Here is a 20572-nt window from a genome sequence, read left to right on the forward strand (position 1 = left end):
GACTCCCAAACCATAAGTTCTAATGGTCAGAAATGGCTAATGGTTTCTAATGGCTAATGTTAGTCCTACAAAGGCAATCTAGTCCCCAGGCAAGAAGGAGGTCTGCTTTGGGAAAGGGCTGTTACCGTCTTTGTTTAAACTATAAACTAAGTTTCTCCCAAAGTTAGTTCAGCCTACGCCCAGGAATGAACAAGGACAGCTTGGAGGTTAGAAGCAAGATGGAGTCAATTAAGTCAGATCTCTTCCACTGTCTCAGTCATAATTTTGCAAAGGCCGTTTCAGTCCTCCCTTTGGGTTTTATAACACCTTAATCTTAAGGTATAGGATGTGAAGATGGAAAAGGCCGTCGATTGCTCTGTCTTCTTCTTGCTAACAGGGGATGTAGTGGGAATGGGAGTGAACCCCAAGGTGAGAAGAGTGGAACCGCTTTGCAACTCTCTGAGTGACTCATGCAGGCCTGGGTCAGCTTTCATGGCGAAAACATTAGCACTCTCATCTATAGTTTTACTACAGTGTTTAAGTGAAACAGCCTACTATAAGGTAAATAACGAGTCCTAGGATGAGGAGTACAATTCCCAATTTTAAAAGCAAAGATTTGAAAGCATTAGTTTGGGGACTTCTAACCCACAAAGAATTAAGAATTTAGTCTAAACTGCAGAAAAAAAAAAGAACAGCTAACAACAGTGTACTACAGTTTTTCTTTTGAAGCATAATTTTTCTGTCTCCAGTCCCTATTTTTACTAAACACGAATCATTATAGAACTGATTTGTTTATAAAATAAACCTTAGTCTTACCGATTATTTGCATAATGTACAGCAAGAATAATTATTTTTCACTTAGGCTTTTTTAATTGGCTTATGACAGAACTCTGTTCCATGCAGACTCTCAGATAAGACTTTTTAGAAGCCGAGCCCAGCCATGGGTTTGTACCCTCAGATACCTATGAGGTGGGCAAATTCCTCTCCTCTTGAGGTCCCAAGATAACTTGTGGTTCCTGGGCCTGTTAGAAAGTGACATTCTTTACTTACCACAGGTCAGGAATTTTGTACAGGGACTCTGTGTGGACAAGGTATGAGGCCAGATGCCCCAACAGGCTTTAATTGGCGCTATAAGTCAACTTTGATTCTTTAAAGGAAGCATGCCATTCCAGTCAAAGCCTTGGTAAAATAACCAATTTCTCCAATTGTGTCCTGTTACAAAAGAAAACAGATTCTTTTTGCACTTATGCAATTAACCATACTGCCATAAATTGAGAATGTTCACATATAGTTTCCAAATTCTGGAGAAATTAGGTAGAGAGGAGCAAATATGCTCCAAATTTTGTTCACAGGAGTACATTTTACTCACTTGTTAAATGTTGCAAATAGCTCTAAAGAAATAAGTTCTCTTGACTCTGAAAACAAAAAGTTTAGCAATGTTTAACACATTAGCTCTCCATGAGAGTCCTGGAAGTTTGGTTTTTTCCTCTATTCCAATAGCACAATTTTTAAAGTCATCAAATTTATCTGAGACCTGCACTTAAGAGTCCTATATTTGATTATAAACTTCCTTTTGAAAAGGACCAAAGCAAGACAAAATGTCTGTGGATGACAAAAGTCTATAGCCACCATTAAAGCTACAATTGACTAAGAATTTTGATTATTTATGGCATACATTTTTTTTTCTTTTTTTTTGAGACGAAGTCTCGCTCTTGTTGCCTAGGCTGGAGTGCAATGGTGCGATCCCGGCTCACCGCAACCTCCGCCTTCTGGGTTCAAGTGATTCTTCTCCCTCAGCCTCCCAAGTAGTTGGGATTACAGGCACATGCCACCATGCCCGTCTAATTTTGTATTGTTAGTAGAGACAGGGTTTATCCATGTTGGTCAGGCTGGTCTCAAACTCCCACCCTCAAGTAATCCACCCACCTCAGCCTCACAAAATGCTGGGATTACAAGCATGAGCCACTGTGCCTGGCCACTTGTGGCATACGATTTTACATAATAATTATAATTATTAATAATGTGCACTAAATTATATCAACATTATAGAAGTTTCCCATAATTTTGGAATATATACTAATAACATATTTATACAAATGCAGTCCAAAGTGAACCAAAGACCATTCACTCTTCTATTTGAAAGTTTTTCCTCTATTCTAATGTCACAATCTCCAGAGTTATTAATCAGAATCCTGAATTTAAGAGCACCCGTTAAATTTTATAGCTGATTATAAAACCATCTTTTAAAGAAGACCAAAACAAGACAACAATTGTCTGTGAATGACAAAAACATTTTAGGGCAGCAACAGTTAAAGACATGATTGACAAGGAAATGTGTTACCTCTGTGGCATACAGCCTGTTACCATAATAATTATAATTATAACTGATAACATATACTAAGTCATATTAGAATTAGAGGAATTTTACATAATTTCAGAACACATACCAATAACACATTAACACAAATATAGACCAAAGAAAGCCAAACACCATTTCATATTGGACAATGCTTCCTGTATGATTTTTGTAGCAAATAAGCCAAATGTCAATTCTGGACTTTAGAGGACTTAATATCTAAAATATTAGGTTAGAAAGAGACGTAATTTATAATCTGATTTTGGAAAGTTTGTCAAATATCAAAGGTTTAAAACACCAGATAGTGTTTTAAAATAGAATCCCAGGTCACCATAAAGTCATTCATTTGGCCAAAATGATAATTCCAATAAAATTTTTTAAAAAGAAAAACCTTGGCCGGGCACGGTGGCTCAGCCTGTAATCCCAGCACTTTGGGAGGCTAAGGTGGGCGGATCACGAGGTCAGGAGATTGAGACTATCCTGGCTAACATGGTGAAACCCCGTCTCTACTAAAAATACAAAAAATTAGCCGGGCGTGGTGGCGGGTGCCTGTAGTCCCAGCTACTCAGGAGGCTGAGGCGGGAGAATGGCGTGAACCCGGGAGGCGGAGCTTGCAGTGAGCCGAGATCACGCCACTGCACTCCAGCCTGGGAGACAGAGCGAGACTCCGTCTCAAAGAAAAAAAAAAAGAAAAACCTTTACTCTGATAGAGGAGACTTAGCTTTCCAACAAGACCCAATGAAGATAGCAGGAGGCCAACTGAATCTTCTCTTCTCTCCTTCCTCTTTTTTTTCCCCTGCCGTTAACCCAAAGGAGAAAACAAAACCCTTTCATTATCTTTTAACATTACATAAAAATCATCTTCAAAAGAGAAAACCAAATTTCATGTTTGCATTAGTGCATCTTTAATGTTAAAGTTAGTTTTTAAAATAACATTTTATATCTCTATCCAGTTTTAGGTAAGATTTTCCTCAACTTTTTAGAACCCTTTACAATTTTCCATCAAACAGCAGATCAATTTTCGAAGAAAACCCTGTTATTCTGACAAATGGGTCCGATTCTGGCCCCACATCAGTATGATTTTAATGTTTTAACCTACGGAAAAAAGCTAAACAGTTTATTTTAAATCTTAGCCAACTTGTTTATACTCACAGAATTTTTACAAGATCAACACTTTTCAAGCCCTTTTCACTTTGCTTAAACCTTCAGTTTTGTTCCGTTACTCTTTTAGGTTAAGACAATCTTTAAAACCCTCTGGGCTGGGCTCAGTGGCTCATGCCTGTAATCCTAGCAGTTTGGGAGGCCGAGGCGGGCGGATCATCTGAGGTTAGTAGTTCGAGACCAGCCTGACCAATATGGTGAAACCCCATCTCTACTAAAAATACAAAAACATTACCCAGGCATGGTGGCATGCGCCTGTAGTTCCAGATACTGGGGAGGCTGAGACAGGAGAATTGCTTGAACCTGGGAGGCAGAGGTTGCAGTGAGCCGAGATCATGCCCAGCGTGGGCAACAACGAGACTCTGTCTCAGAAATAAATAAATGAATAAAATAAAACCCTCTGAACTAGACAAAATTATATTCCCTTTAACAGAAGCCATATTCCCATGCCTTCTTATAATCTCTTACCAAAAACACATTCCCTACCCACCTTGTGTGTAAAACTGTTTCTCTAGTGGTCTCAACTACATGTTACAATGTTAACTCTTAGCAACTTTAATTTTTACTGAAAAACCTGATAAGTAAGCAATTTTAATTATGTACTAGGGGTGGAGCCTAGGACATCAGACAGAAATGAAGATAAGGTCTGAATCCTTGTAGCATAGTTAGCGGCCATGGCTCTCCAGATGTCCCCAGGCCTTATCTATAATCTAATGCTCTGAAGTAGGTAAATTGAATAATTTTCAAAAGCCAAAGAAACAGTTTGACCTTAAAGTATCTAGCAAATCTGATATCTGACCTTAATTTAGATCAAATGTCTACATTTCTGAGACATTTTATTTTACCAATAATCTTTAAAAGTGTCTTTATTTCCCAAAGAGTACTAAAGTCACATGAACAAAAAGACATTAAAGTTTCTATTTTTCTGACAAAATATTTGATTTAAGCACTTATTTTTCTAAGCCAATTAATCAGAGCTGTTTTATATAGAAACATGTGACACATGTAAATACACAAACAGACAGAAGATTCAGCACTTGTAAGATTTTTCATTTGCCAGTTTCTTAATTGGATGACTGGCTTCAGGGTGGAGCCTGTGGAGGAACAGGGCCAGGAAAGCATGCGTTTCCAGGGCCAAATAAGCAGCAAATAAGCAGCTGAAGGCAAAGACAGATCCCCAAAATTAAGGGTGCCATTTTATACTGGTTCCTGAATCCCCAAAAGGAGGGAAATACTATGGGAGAAGACAGTGCAGTGCTTCCACTCTGCATTTCATTTTGCAAGGCAGCCCAAAGCCAATCAGCCCATTTTGCAATCAGCCCATCCCTCATGGGAGTCTCATCTCCACTGTGGGGTGGGGATGTTCCCTTATCTTCCAGGTGTCCAACTTGAGCATGCTTCTCTGATCCAAGTGTGCCAAGAGTCAAGTATCCCTCCATAACTACTATTGGCCATCCCTTAAAGTATACTTCCTTTTTTTTTTTTTTTTTTTTTGAGACGGAGTCTCGCTCTGTCGCCCAGGCTGGAGTGCAGTGGTGCAATCTCGGCTCACTGCAAGCTCCGCCTCCCGGGTTCACGCCATTCTCCTGCCTCAGCCTCCCGAGTAGCTGGGACTACAGGCGCCCGCCACTGCGCCCGGCTAATTTTTTGTATTTTTAGTAGAGATGGGGTTTCACCGTGGTCTCGATCTCCTGACCTCGTGATCCGCCCACCTCGGCCTCCCAAAGTGCTGGGATTACAGGCGTGAGCCACCGCGCCCGGCCAAAGTATACTTCCTATCTAGTTATTATACACCAAAGCTTCCTCATGAGAAGTAATTTCTGATACCCCCAAAACTCAAAACCATCAGATATAACAGAGTGCAAAACAGAACAGAGCCTTTGATTTTGAGAGGGATCTATCCGTTTTTAATTCCTGGCATGTCGTGAGGAAAACAGAGGTTTTGTTTTTGTTTTTGTTTTTGTTTTCCCAAAACAGGGTCTGTGGTGCCTCCTCTGTTTTTCCCAAGGAGTCCCAGGCTACCGGAAGTGATCTTAGGGCCTCTTGTGTGTGTTAAGAGTGGCAAGACAAAAAAAATGAAGAAAAATAATTTAGCCGACTGAGAAGAAAGAATTTTTCCAGAAAAACAAGTTCCAAGAAGAGAAACACATAAAGGTCTTTTAAATGCATCTACAGCTTGTTTATCCACTTTTAATTAAGCTGACTTTAAACCACAGTGCTCTTTAAAAAAGAAATCCTTTTAAAACTATTATTACCCAACTTTAGCATGCCAAGCGGCCAATATTTCTAGCTTCTGAACTTTACCAAAGGTAACCTCCTAGGTGCTTCGAAGACATGGTAAGCAGTTTTTGTTTGTTTGTTTGTTTGTTTGTTTGTTTTTTACAAGATTTAGAATCTCCACAAGGTAGTTCAGAGAAAGGAAAATTCAAGAGAGGAAATCAGAAGCTATTTATAAGGGAAAAAAATCTCAATAAATGGCAAAGTTACACAAATAACAAACCAGAAAGGAATCATTCCAGAAGCCAATAATTGAACCCAGGCCACCACTGTCAAAAGATAAAGCTTTAGCTACTGAGTTATACAGCATGGAGCAGCTTCTATTGCTTTTCCCAGAAGGAGCCTAGAGAAGCCAATTTCAAGCTTGCAAGCGTTTTAACTGCTCAAGAAAAACGTTTAGGACTATGACATGAACCCCAAAATTCATGTGCTCTGGATGGTGGAAACCAAAAGAAAGTACCCGCACGTGGTCACAGGGTTAAGCTCTTAAGGACACAAAACAAGACAGAGAAATTTCATACAGTATTGGTTTCAGGGACCCGTAGCAAAGTTTGTAACTGACCAGCCTGCCAAGCTGACTTGAAAAGGAGGCTTATAGGGGTCCTAAACCCACATTCTATCCTGTGATACCCCCTGTCTCCATTACAGAACACAGAAAGACAAATTCTTTGCACAAAATACACCAGATGTGTTACAGCCTAAGACTAGTCTCACAAGTCCTTTTTTCTATTAATCAAATCCTTGCAGAGGAGACAAATAGTTTACTGTTTATCCAGACAAAGAGAGAGAGACCAGAAACGTGGTTGGTAAGAATTTCTTGCCCTTTTTTTTGGGATACCAGGTTTCTGCATTCCCTTTCTCTGGAGCTTCCTTCCAGAAGAATGAAGCAGCTTCTGATGACCTTGCTCGCTTGTGCTCTAGCTGTGGGGTTTAAGCCACTTTACAAGAGAAAATCACCCTTTCCTGCTTTATGGAACCATAGACAAGATTCTCAAATTGCAAGATGCTGCCCAACGGGCTGCATGGGGAACTGAATTAACATTTTCCATCCCAGCAAAATACACATAACAGAACAGACATTAGTCACCTCGTGCAGCACCCAATACCAGCCTGGCAAAGCTCAAAATTTTTCCATTGGTCCCTGTTGTCTTTGACCCACTCCAGGTGGGGATGGATGACCTCTGAACGCTAATTCACAGTGGGGTCTCTAGGCAAGGGGAAGAGCAGATAGTCACCCTGAGAGGCCTGTTGAACCTTCTTTAGAGCCCATTGAATGCGACCAGACAAATAAGGCGGGTTCTCTGATTTAGGCCTGCTGGACTTTCATCAGCAACCCCTCTGAGATGCCTGCTACATACACAAGCACACACAAAGATGAGATAGACAGATGGCCTTCCAAATCAGATCCCTAACCAAGAACTCCAAGAGTATCCTTTCCAAACTACTCTCCTATTCTCCATCTGAGAAACCTCCTTGAAATCTTCCTGATTGAGGAGAAGTCTCCCAAACCGGGACTCTTCCTACTAGAAAGAAAGAGCCAACCAAGACCCCCACCCAGGAGCCAAACAGACACCCCACGGTGGGCCTACAGACACAGACGCTCCATGCTGGAGCTACAGACACCCCGCAATGGGGCTACAGACACCCCACCATAGGGCTACAGAACCAGTCAGGAGAAGGAAGGAGGCACTGGCAGCGCCTAGGATACTCACCAATCAGATACCCCACAATGGGGCTACAGATAGACACCCTGTGATAGGCCTACAGTTAAGGGATGTCTCCCTGGAACTATTTCTCCATTGCAATTAAATCCATGCACATTGGGTTGGCAGTGCCCCACCAGTACAGAGTACGGGAGTCAGCCCCAGTCCAAGAGAACTAGGTGGCTGCTTGGGCTGGCTTCTGGATCCATCACTGGAGGGGGGCTACCTGCCCGTGGTTCACTGGGCCCCCTCCAGTGAGGAATCTCGGATAAGCCCCCAAATTTGTAACTGCCCAAGGGGTTCACATTGCCCGCTGCCTAGACAGTCAATTCATCAAGACAGGGGAATTGCAATAGAGAAAGAGTAATTCAGGCAGAGCCGCCTGTGCGAGAGACCAGAGTTTTATTATTACTCAAATCAATCTCTGATTCATAGTTTTCAAGGGAATTTCCTTCACTGACTTTGCTTTCTAGTTGTACTATAATAAATATGATTTGGAGTAATCCATCTGCCAACACTCCCTCAACTAAATCTTCCCTGCCCCAAACACACAGTGTTTCGCCCAGGAAGATCTAGTTCTGTTTGTGTCTGAAGGGGGCAGGATGGGGGATCTAGGCCATCCTTCTCCCTCATGTGAGTGGCCATAAGCAACAGAAGAATCTATGTCTTGCCCTTAACATGGCCAATGTCTGCTCCACATATGGGCCCAGAGGTCACACTCTTAGTACTTCTGGGAAGCTGATAACAACATCTGCAATGGAAGTCTTTCATCCTGAGGCAAGGGTACCAGTTCTGCCAGCCCTTTGTATTATTTGGAAACAGTGCTGGGAGTCATATTTGCAGATCCACAAATGCTATTTGATTACTCCATGGCATGAAAGATTAATTTGAGGTTTAGTGGAGAGGGCAGACTAAAGACTGAGGAAACACAGTTTGTAAGGGCAAAATATGCTAAGTTTGAGCAAAAATACATTCTACATGTAGCCAGCACTCTGAGAACACTGGGGAGAGTAGGTAGAGCTGGGATCAACATTAAAAGATAATGCCCCAACTGTATTTTAGCCTTATTTTTACCTGCTGGCCAGCATCTTATCATAATTACCTTGACTACACAGCCCTTGTTGTATCTCCAGAGAGACAGCAGTGTCTGAAGAAAGAAGATGGTTCAGAAGACAGATGACCCAAGTCTGGAAGGAGTCTCAAGAAGGAAACGTACAATAGTGAAAAGTGCGACCTCTTGACTCAGATTTCATCTCCAATCCTTGTTCTGTCATAGTCTATCTGTGAGAACTTTATAGCATCTGAGTCTGTTTGCTTCATGCAAAATGGAACAGATGATATCTTCCAAGACTGTTATAAAAATCATTAAAACATGTAAAGCATAAAAAGCCAGTTCATCTTAGGTATTAAATAATTGGCAAATTTACTATCATTAGTATCTGTAAAACAGAGATATTTGCAATGTGCTTGTGAAAAGGAGAAAAAGAATGCCTTTGGCCTTTAGTAGATATTTAGAAATGGTCCTGTCTTTGCCATGCACCACTACATGTTTGACCTTGAGCAAAGCCACCTCTGTCATTGGTAAGACGGGGAGTATTTCTACTCTATCTCACTCCCGTAACAACTGCAGTGGTGACTGGAGGTAATTACACATGCCTCACTTGTTTCTTGGAGTTGTGATGACTAAAATTGAAGGCTAAGAATGGGGAAAAATGCACTAGAATGAAACACACTGGATTTCGGGGCAACAGACTTGGGTTCTAGTCTTGGTACTGCATTTTACCAACCAAAAGGCCTTAGGCAAATCACCGAGTAGTCTGACCTCTCATCACTGTGAGAAAATACAAATGTGAGAAATTATCGTTATTGCTCCTTGAAGGCAAAGCCAGTCCTTTTTTTTTTTTGAGATGGAGTCTTGCTCTGTCGCCCAGGCTGGAGTGCAGTGGCATGATCTCGGCTCACTGCAACCTCCACCTCCTGGGTTCAAGCGGTTCTCCTGCCTCAGCCTCCTGAGTAGCTGGGATTACAAGCGTGCGCCACTGTGCCCAGCTAATTTTTGTATTTTTAATAGAGACAGGGTTTCACTATGCTGGCCAGGCTGGTCTCGAACTCCTGACCTTGTGATCTGCGCACCTCAGCCTTCCAAAGTGCTGGGATTACAGGTGTGAGCCACCGCGCCCAGCCAAGTCTTCTCATTTTAATAGTTCTGGTACCCATCAAAGTTGTTAGCACAGAGTGGACACTCAATATTTATGTTTAATGAACCATAAACTACCCAGAAATTGTATTTTTAACCATTAGCAACTTTTTTTGCCCCTAAGCTGGTAGCTTTTGTCCCAATCTGATTTGTTGGATCCCTATGTCCCAAAGTAGTTTGTATTCCATGCCAACCTTAACATCCTCAGAGATGTTACTTGGACACAACTGGAAGAAAAAATTGGTAAGAGAAAAGAAAGCAGCTCTTCTGTTTACGGCAGTTGCAGGGGAACAGTTTCACCATCCGCCCACCCTGCCCCCCACCCTCACCCACTCTCTGGTTTGGGAATCACTTCTCTAAATTCCCTATTATTCTAAGTACCCTTTCTACAGGATTTACCCTCACGCAGAAGGTGGTGGGCATTGAAGAAGCCAGAGCTGCTTACAGATGACTCTCCACGGATAACATGAAGGGGAGGGATGCCTCACAAGTCTCCTCTAAAAGGGAGGTGGCAGGTGGAAAGCAGCAGGCAGAAACATGGAAGGGGGAACTGGGCTTCCTGGTGCCGGAGGAGAAATCTTGAAGTGGAACTTCTTGGTAGTAGTAGATTTATGTACCCTTCATCCACACTACATAATATTCCAGAGGTGTTACCTTATTTGATCTCTGAGGGCTTTGGTAGAGAAGGGAACCCTGTAGAGGTTAAAAAGGAGACAGAAAGGGCCAAAAAGTTGACAGTCACCATCTTTGTGCACTGTTAACAATCTGGTCTGGAAAGACAGCACTGGCAAAGGTAGAGTATTTCCCAGATCTGCCATGTATCAAGTCTGCTCACATTACTGAGGAGTAGCTGTGATCTGAAATCATTATTTTTATTTCTTATTTTTTTCTGAGACAGGGTCTTGCTCTGTCTCCCAAGCTGGAGTGCAGTGGTATGATCTCGGCTCACTGCAACCTCCACCTCCTAGATTCAAGAGATTCTTGTGCCTTGGCCTCCCAAGTAGCTGGGATTACAGGCGTGTCCCACCACGCCTGGTTAATTTTTGTAATTTTAGTAGAAACAGGGTTTCACCATGTTGGCCAGGCTGGTCTTGAACTCCTGACTCCGGTGATCAGTCCGCCTCGGCCTCCCAAAGTGCTGGGATTACAGCAAACCTCACTCAATCATCCCAGCTGGGTTAAGTATCCCTTTGTAGACCTCAACTCATTGCACTGCTAATTTCTTGTTTATTTACTTACTCTTCAATTCTGAAAAAAAGTAGGACCTTTATCTTGTTTAGTATTCTATCCCCAAGTGCCCACACAGTGCATCACAGAAAACAAGATTCTCCACAAATGTTTAATTTATTAAGTGTGCCAGGGTATACTGCTAACTCATTGCATTTTAATTTTTCTCTAGATACTCAAATAGCTAAGCAAATGGAGGTACATGCCAGTCTTTCTTCTTTTATACACAACAGACAAAAGTGTTGGGGGGCTAGACACCAATCAGCTATTTTTTTCCCCTGGAACCAGATCATCATACTGCTGAGTTCCTTCAAACCATCAAAGTACAGCCTTCCTTCCAATGTTGCATAATCTGTTCAAAATCACAGTATAAATACAAAGTTCTTCAATCCATTGTACAAAACCAGCAAAACTCTACAATAAAATCCTACAGGAAAAAGTAGACCAATCTCATTTACAAACAGCATTTTAACAGTAATTATTAAATGTAACAAAACATAAGATACAAAATCTAAATCCTTAAAGTCACACGATTTCTACAGAAATAAGACCCTCGCCCCACCCATATTACTTATGACTCAGGACAGTAGCTCGTCCTCACGGGGACCCACTGGCCAACTTTTCACCAACCCTCACCAGAGGTGGATGCCGGCCCTAGCACTGGCCCTGGCCCTCATACTGGCTTCAGCTCTGGCCTTGGCTCTGGCCCTGTCGGCCTCGTCTGCTAGGGCCTCACGGTACTGCACTGGCCAGTGCTGGGGTTCCTTCTTATGCAGCTTGGCCACGAACCCCAGGACTTTCATCTTGCTGATTTCCAGGTTGCTTCGGGGGCCCCAAGAGAATTCATATTCCGGTGGATTGGTGTGAGGCACCCGCCTGTAACTGAGATATCGCTGCTGCACAAAATCTTCCATAATAAGCCTCTTCGGATACCCAAAGAGGAAATGATACTTTGAGGGTTGCACCCCCAACCGACGCAGCATCTCCCAGACCTGGGCCTCCCTGGCGCTATTACCTCTCATATAGATAAGGCCCAGGATCATCATTAACAGACCCAATCTGGGGCCATCTCCTCCCAGATCCTCCTCCTCCTCCTCCTCCAGAGGTTTTAGTTTGTTGATCAGGATGTAAGTGTGGTGCTTGCGGTCAAACTGTTTCAGCTCAAAACCAAAGACATACCGCAGATGCTCTGCGGCCCTTGCGATGATGTCCGGGAACAGAATCTTCAAGTCTCCAATAACGTATTTCACCATCTCCGAGCGTGTGATGGGACTCTTCTTCTTGTCTTTCACCAGGAGGAACTGCACCAACTCCGCCACCGTCCGATTCAGACGGCGGAAGGCCCTGCGCCTTGCCAAGGCTTTGGCCGCCAAGGCCCTCGCGCCTTTCCGGGTGAGGGCGGGCTCCACAGCCCCCTCCTCCCTCCCGGCGCCAAGCTCCTCCTTGGGGCGCTCCTGCGAGGCGGTCGGGGCCCGGGTCTCACCATCATGGCCGCCATCCTTCTCCCCCTCGGCCTGCGGGACCGGGAGCCCCCCGCTCTCTGGTGTCTGCAACATGTTTTCGGGCAGGCAGGTGCAGAGCGCGTACACGGGCCGAGGGGTGTGGGAGCCGCCGCGCAAGCCCCGGGGGAGGGGATGGACAGCGGCAGTGGCGGCGGGAGTACAAGGAGCAATGGCAGCGGGAGCTTTGTGGCTGCTGGGCGACACCGCACGAGAGTCAAACCTGCGGCCGCAACGCCGCCAGCAGCCGGAACCTGCGCCGCGCAGCCTCAGTCCGCGCCCGCGCGAGGGGCCACTTCCGGCCACCTCAGCCAGGATGGCGACCCTAGTGCCGCGCGCAGCCCCTCCTTTTCCGGTCCCTTCTGGGTTGGGGGTGTGCCCGGGCTGCTATAAGTGGAAATGCCCTGGAGGGTGGGGACTGGGGGTGCGCCCTGTGCCGGATTTTAGGCTTGAAAAGTCGGGGGCGGGGGAATGTAACCAGGACTCTCCCATCCAAGGCATGCAGACTGGGGAATGTTTCAGTGTACAAGGGATGAAATAGGGATGGAGTGCCACCCACGTTCTTTCTGCAAGTGCCTATTTGTAAGTGTGTGTATCTGGGATTTTCAGTGCTTTACCGGGGCTCTAGTGCAGAGTGCACGGTGAAGGCTGCGAGGTAAGACTGTGCGAGCCAATTAGTAAAGGATGCTAGGGAGATTGAAATTTATTCTGGACGTAAAGAGAAAATACTGCAGCGGGATTTAAGCAAGTGAGTGTCCAGACCAGATCTGTGTCTTCGGTTCTGGCGGTATTGTGGAAGATAGATTGGAGTTCGGCCGGCTAAAAGCTAGAATCCAGTTTGGAGGATTATTATAGTGCAAACTAGGAACTGGGAACTGACCTATTTACTGGGTTGTATCCTCGGTGCCTAGAGCAGTGCCTGACACAGAGAGGAACTCAATAAATATTCAATGAATCATTATGATGAGGGAGTAAGGACAGCAGATTCCATGGGGATAAGAGGAAAATACTGAGAAGTACAGCAGGAATAGGGACTGGTTGGAAGAAAGGGGAAGTTGTCGTTTTTTTTTTTTGTTTTTTTTTTTTGCACAAGTCAAATTTGACTACTCCCGTGTATTTTTCTTTTTCTCTTTTTACACACTCTGAGCTTTCTTCCGCTTCTTGCTCCTTCCTTCCTTCTTTCCTTCCCTCCTTCCTTCCTTCCTCCCTCCCTTCCCTCCTTCCCTTCCTGCCTCCCTTCCTTCCTCCCTCCCTCCCTTCCTTCCTTCCTTCCTTCTTCCCTCCCTCCCTCCCTTCCTTCCCTGTCAGAAATGTCCTCTCTATCACCTCCATTTCTCCAAATCCTGTCCACTATTCAGGGCCCAGTTTAAACATCACCTTCCCAAGCCTTCCTTAGTCACCACGCATAGAAGTTATTTACTGTCATCTCTGAATCACCTTAGCAATTGTTAACATCCACGTATATAGGCTTTATTAGGTGCCAGGCTCCGTTCTAATTACTTTTCAAATATTAATTCATCAGATTCTCACTAATGTAGGTACTAATACCGTCATCCCCATTTTATAGATGATTGTATCTTTTCTGTGACACAGTTTGCTACTTACTAGCTATGTAATCTTGGGCAAGTTACCTAAACTTCTTCCCTTCTGTTACCTTATCAGTAAAATGAGTATAATAGTAGTAACAGCATTGTGGAGATTATGTGAAGTAATGCACATAAGCATTTAACACAGTGCTTGGTACATATTGATATTCAATAAATGTTAGCTGTTAATTAATGCATATTTTTATATGCAATATACAGTATTAGAATTGCAAGATGAACTGTCCTGGAATGCCTAGCACTCTGTGGAGATGCAGAGGAGGTGTCCTGGGACAAAGCACCGAACCAGGTCAGTACTCACCCATTCTGTGACCTTGCCCAGGATGCTCAAACACCCTGGGCCACTTTTTTCTGATCCTGTAGCCCTGCTAGGTAAGTGGTATTATTAGCCCCATTTTCCAGGTGAGGTTACACACAAGGAGGTTAAGTAACTTGCCCAACATCACACAGCTGGGATGTGAACCCATATAGTATGACTCCAGAGACTGTGCTCTTAACCACTACATTCATAGATGTTAATTATTATTATTATCATTTACTATATTTTGTATTATAATTTGTTGTGCTTATCTTATTACCCTCCCCAAACCAAACATCCTAAAAGCTAGGGCTATGTTTTTAACTCTTTTGAAGAGCTTCTCTTAGTCAATACTCGATATATAATTGCCAATGAATAAATGACAGAAGGCTTTACTTTTTTCCCTAGGAAATAACAGTTACTTATTTTAAGTAAATATCTGATAGACTTTTCTAAATCTAAATATGAAATCTTCCTTTTAAAAACTTTTGAAAATTTATACCCACTTGTATCATATGACTTACAAACCTGGAAGTATGTGAATGAAGCAGGAGAGGATGTTGATTATAGCCTAGCTTGAGGCTATTATTAGTTTTCATTGTGCCAAACATTTTATGTACAATATAATTTTGTCCTCACAAATCCCTATTAAGAAGGTATTATTATCCACGTTTACAAATGGGAAAACAGTCACAGAGAGGTTAAATCACCTGCCCCAAACCACCCATCTGTTAAGTGCTAGACAAGAAATGAAAACCCAGATCTGTAAACTCTGAAGCAAGACTGCCTGGTTATCTGTTTTTCCTGAAGGTAGAGAGAGCCACCCATATCTAAAAGGACAGTGCTAGAGATAAAATAGTCCACTTACATATTTTCCTCACTACAAGGATTGCCAGGGAGATATGCAGGAGATATATGCATGGAAAGGAGCATGCAGAAGATATATTAAATGAAAAGAATTTTGAGGGACAAATCTGTGGTAATAGGGCTGGATTTTAAGAACTGAATAAATGACGATACTACTCATAAGAAGGAACAAACTACTGACACAATGTGAATGAGTCTGGCAGATATGTTGAGTGACAGATGAAAGATACAAAAGATTATACGTATAATATGATTCCGTTTATCTGATGTTCAAGGCAGGATAAGCTAATCTACGGTGATGGAAATTAGGACAGTGGAGGCCTGGGGTGGTGTTGACTGGAAAGGGGTATCCAGGAAATTTCAGTGGTGATGGCAACGTTCTGTGTCTTGATTTGGATGTAGGTATACAGTTGTCAAAACTTGTCAAACTGTACACTTAATAGCTATGCATTTCTTTTCTTTTCTTTTTTTTTTTTGAGACAGGGTCTCACTCTGTTACCCAGGCTGGAGTGGTGCAATGGCACAATCTCAGCTCACTGCAACCCCTGCCACTGCAACCCTTGCCTCCAGGTTCAAGTGCTTCTCTTGCCTAAGCCTTCCAAGTAGCTGGGATTACAGGCACCTGCCACCACACCTGGCTGATTTTTGTATTTTTAGTAGAGACGGGGTTTCACCATGTTGGCCAAGCTGGTCTCAAACTCCTGACCTCAAGTGATCCGCCTGCCTCAGCCTCCCAAAATGCTGGGATTACAGGCGTTTGAGCCACCATGCCCAGCCAGGTATGCATTTCATAGTGTATGAATCATACCTCAAAATTTATAAAAATAAAAAAGGATTTTAAAAAATGAACAGCCCTTTAGGTATGGGAGGAGGCGAGGAGTAAGAAAGGTGAATGGACTCTGCATTACCACTTGCCGATCGCTAGATGTTACCATGTTACAGTGGAAGGAATGCAAACAATAATTTTTCCCATTTTTTTTTTTTTGTGTCCACCATGTAACTGGACACACATAATTTTTTTTTTTTTTTTTTTTGAGACGAAGTCTCACTCTGGAGTGAGCCCGGAGCCCAGAGCCCAGGCTGGAGTGCAGTGGCGCATCTCGGTTCACTGCAAGCTCCGCCTCCCACGTTCATGCCATTCTCCTGCCTGAGCCTCCCGAGTAGCTGGGACTACAGGCGCCCGCCACCACGCAGCTAATTTTTTGTATTTTTTTTTTTTTTAGTAGAGATGGGGTTTCACCGTGTTAGCCAGGATGGTTACGATCTCCTGACCTCGTGATCCGCCTGCCTCGGCCTCCCAAAGTGCTGGGATTACCGGCGTGAGCCACCGTTCCCGGCAACAGGCAGACTTTTAACACATTCCTTACCTAAGCTTTTAAAAGGGACGAAAGATTTATGTCTTTGGTTTGGGAGATGACGAAACATATGCTTTAATGACTATTGGGTTGGAATCTTCTTGAGAGAGGATCCTTCTTAGCCTAGACTAGAGTCTTCAAAAGCCCACAGTGCTTCGTAAAGTTTCATACGTGGAAGAGAGAAGGATGTTCCACTGGAAAAGCAGAATTGCAGCTGAGCTGTCCTGAAATGCCCAGCACTCTGTGGAGACGCGGAGGAGGTTTCCTGAGACAAAGTGCTGAACCAGGTCAGTACTCGCCCATTCTGTGACCTTGCACTGGGTGCTGAACCTCTCTGAGCCACCTTTTCCTCATCTTTAGGCCCCAACAACCCTTGCTTTGCCCATCCTCACAGAGTTATTTTGAAGTTCAATCAAGATTATGCATGTAAATATGCGTTTAAAGTGCTCCACCATTAAGAAATAAATACAAAATGTTACAGACCCTTTTCTAAAAGAGACGTGGTGGAAAAATCCCAGTAATGAGGGTGACTGGCCTCTTAGACAGACATTTCGGAATAGCTTACACATTCCTCGTTGAAAAAACTGTCTGGCCAAAAAAGATTAAATAAAGAAATGTCAAGTACTGACACTCCATTTGAGGCCAGTGAATACTTTGGTGCAGAGCCAGGGTTATCTTGTTGGATTCCTTCTAAACTTGGCAATAGGGTCCTCCAAACTCTTGAATGCCTCCTTCACACAGGTGCTCAGTAACATGTCACCCCAGATCTGATGGTCTCCAGGCTGCATGGGTGCTTGTGTCTTCCCTATTTCTCCTGACAGTCTTGACAGCCGTGCAGCTGATCTGGCTCCAAACAGGGATCAGAGGAAGAGCTTTGTCCCTATCCCTAGGCCGGGACAAATTGAAGCTGGTTTTGTCAGAGCAGAATGGGCAGAGTGTGAGGCTTTGGGTCCCGTCTATGGGGCTGGGATTGAGGCAGGATGGCCAGGCGAATGATTCGATCTGACTTGGGTAATGAAAATTGTTTGTTACTGTTTGAAGAGTAATTGTGTAAGCAACAGTACTTCTGTGTTTGGCTGCCAGTGACTCACCAGTGTCTGTAATATAACACCAAACCCAGAGGAGGAGCAGACCCTGGCCGGTGGGGGAGGGGGAATGGCAGGGGGCAGAGGGCCCCCTACTCATTCATCCCCTTCTCCCTCTTCCACTGTCCCACCCCCTCTCTAAACCTCGAAGGAGAGTTGGCGAGAAGGCATTTGCCACCTGGACACAATGAGGCCCAGTGCAAGGGGCGGGCGAGAGCCTGGCCAGGAGCCAGGGCCCTGGTCTGAATGGCTGTTGCCAAGGGGCTGCCAACAGCCCATCTCAATCCCCAAGAGGCTGGGCAAGGGCGGGGGGCCCAACCCCCACCTCCGAGGCCCACCTCACGCCATTCGCAGGCCGTGATCAGAATGTGCAGGACGCGGGGGCTTTGAGCGGCTGAACAGAGCCGTTTCCCCTCTGCTGGCCGCCAGTTTGCTTGGATTAGAGCGGCCTCTCCGGAGCCCCTTTGGGGGCTGCTTGTTATTCCGCACGCACAGAGCACTGTGCATTCATCTTTATTAGTTCTAATTGCTTCCCCATTCTAATGGGATCTTGATATTCCCATACAATTGAAAGGAAATGTATTCATTAAAATAATTCTTCTCCTAACTGCCGCTTCAAGCTGCTCCTCTAAGTGACATTGTCTCTTTAACCACAGCCTGCTGAGGCCTCTTATTAAGACTCTAGTCAAAAGCCAACTTTGGGCAGCAAACTTTCCTTGCAGGAGTTTCCAGACACTGAAGAGAGGGTGCTTTTTAATCGGCTCACACACAGAAGTTGGAGGCCAGCTGGTGTAATTGGGGGTGCTGCTCCGGGTGGATGGAGGGAGAAGGGCTCGCCTCCAGCTCTGCCTCCTTTAACAATGACCCCTTTCTGCACACCAACCAGTTCATTTGGAGAGGGCTTCTCCCCCTGTCATGTGTATGAAATTTCTTGTTTATGCCACAAGCAGTTACTAGGTATGTTTTAAGCACAAGGCGCTGAGTAAGGTGCTATGGGAAGTGTGGAGACAGGGCTGCAGATTCAAGGCGTTTATGGTCTTGGTGGGTGGCTCCCAACTCCAAGTCCCTAGAGTTAGGTATGAGAGGAAAGGCTGGCAGCGCTCTCAATGTTCAGAAAGCTTACTAGGATCAAGAACTGAGAAAAGCAGGCTATTATTTCATAAATGTGTTTGATTTAATAACCAAAATCTTTCAAGCTGTGGGACCATGGGGGTAATACAAGAAGCTTTTTGGGACATTGGGAACCACTGATCTAGTTAGGGGGAATAAGCTGTCGTAAAAAGAATGACTACGTAAATGTCTGCTCTTGACATCAGTGGTATCAATAAAGTGTTGTGGGAATTTGGAGGGGTGGAAGGGAGTATACGCTGGGCACTGCAAAATTGCTTGAACCTTATTTAATCCCTAGAACAGCCCTTTGAGGGAAGCATAATTATTCCCCATTTTACAAATGAAATCTAAGAGAAGTTAGGTAATGTTTCCACTGTCAATAGTTGGAGACAGGATGAACACCAGCCTTCTGATTCCAAAACACAGGCTATTTTCATGGCACCTCTCACATCATATCTGTCTTGGGCGATCAGAGGTTTCCTGTGAGAGGTGGTGTTTGATCCCCCTTGAGGCCTTTAGGAATAGTGGGTTGTCAACAGGCAGGGAGTGTGGTCCCAAAGGAAGCAAAAACACACACAGGGACTGGGAAGAAGCTGGCATATCAGGAAATGACAAGAGTCCAGGTGGCCCAGACACTGAAGTGTGTGTGGAGGTGGAGGAGGAGAAAAGCAGAAAGGTTTGTGAAGGCCAAATTTTAAAGAGCCTTGCTTGTCAGGAGTTTGGATTTTATCCTGTAGATAATTCTCCAAGGAGGATACTTGAAGCCTCCTGATAAACACAGTATTTCTTTCAGGAACATCAGTTTTCCTTGAGGTGAATAATTTTAAACATCTTCATATTAAAAGAAATTCAGATATATCATGGAGTAGAATGCAAAATTCTCATGAATTTTTAAGAGAAAACAGGAGACTTCAAAGAGAGTTTGGGTGTGCTGGCAGGAGCTTCAGGCTCTGCAGCACCCTGGGGGAACATAAGGCATTTCTTTTGTCTACTGTTGGTGCGCTTCAGTGGTAAAGATTGAGAAGCACTGATTTTACACAAACTGTTTTGATCCCAGGAATAAAATCGATAGCTGTATTTCAAGATGGGAGGCAGGGGCCTGGAAGATAGTTTGGGCAGGGCGGGGATTGAGGGCAAGAGGCCAATTAGGAGGCTGTTGCAATAAACTCTCCAGAGACATAAAGGGCCTGGGGGCTGCCTGGGTCTCAGAGCTCACCCCTTTGCCCTGGCACTTTTGGAGGGGGCTGCCTGAGAGACACCCACCTTGTAGCTGCTCCTTTATTTTATTTTATTTTATTTTATGTTTGGAGATGGAGTTTCACTCTTGTCGCCCAGACTGGAGTGCAATGGCACCATCTCAGCTCACTGCAACCTCCACCTCCTGGGTTCAAGCAATTCTCCTGCCTCAGCCTCTGGAGTAGCTGGGACTACAGGCGTGTGCCACCATGCCTAGCTAATTTTTGTATTTTTAGTAGAGATGAGGTTTCGCTGTGTTGGTCAGGCTGGTCTTAAACTCGTGACCTCAGGTGATCTGCCTATCTCAGCCTCCCAAAGTGCTGGGATTAGAGGCATGAGCCACCAAGCCCGGCAGCTCCTTTCTTTTAACAAACTCAGCAATAACACTAAGATGGCCAAGGAGGTTGTAGCAGAAGCAGTGAAAGGAGGTTCTGGGCCAGGAACAAGTTTTGCAGAGAACCTTCATGCCCTGGCCTCTTCATCAACGACGCTGCCCTCCAACCACCTTCTGGCCCAACAGGTCTGTTAACTTACCTGCTGGAAGGTGAGTGGCTGGACCAGTGATTCTTGGGGACCACTGCCTTGTTGCCACATCCAGCCTTCACACACTGGTGGGCA

The 20572-nt window shown here is 44.4% G+C and overlaps 1 protein-coding gene across 1 annotated transcript; it reads right to left on the reverse strand.

Annotated features, from left to right (window-relative positions):
* Nucleotides 1-10998: 10998 nt before the first annotated feature.
* Nucleotides 10999-12758, reverse strand: MAGEF1 (MAGE family member F1). The gene has a single exon (XM_004038139.3). The coding sequence runs from the start codon at nt 12454-12456 to the stop codon at nt 11533-11535; it is 924 nt and encodes a 307-aa protein (XP_004038187.1). The 5' UTR covers nt 12457-12758; the 3' UTR covers nt 10999-11532.
* Nucleotides 12759-20572: the final 7814 nt, after the last annotated feature.

The sequence above is a fragment of the Gorilla gorilla genome, chromosome 2, assembly GCF_029281585.2.
Source record: "Gorilla gorilla gorilla isolate KB3781 chromosome 2, NHGRI_mGorGor1-v2.1_pri, whole genome shotgun sequence".
NCBI lineage: Eukaryota > Metazoa > Chordata > Mammalia > Primates > Hominidae > Gorilla > Gorilla gorilla.

Bases quoted from the DNA above. Each gene is read 5' to 3' on its own strand.
- MAGEF1 (XM_004038139.3), bottom strand. From the start codon at position 12,456: ATGTTGCAGACACCAGAGAGCGGGGGGCTCCCGGTCCCGCAGGCCGAG.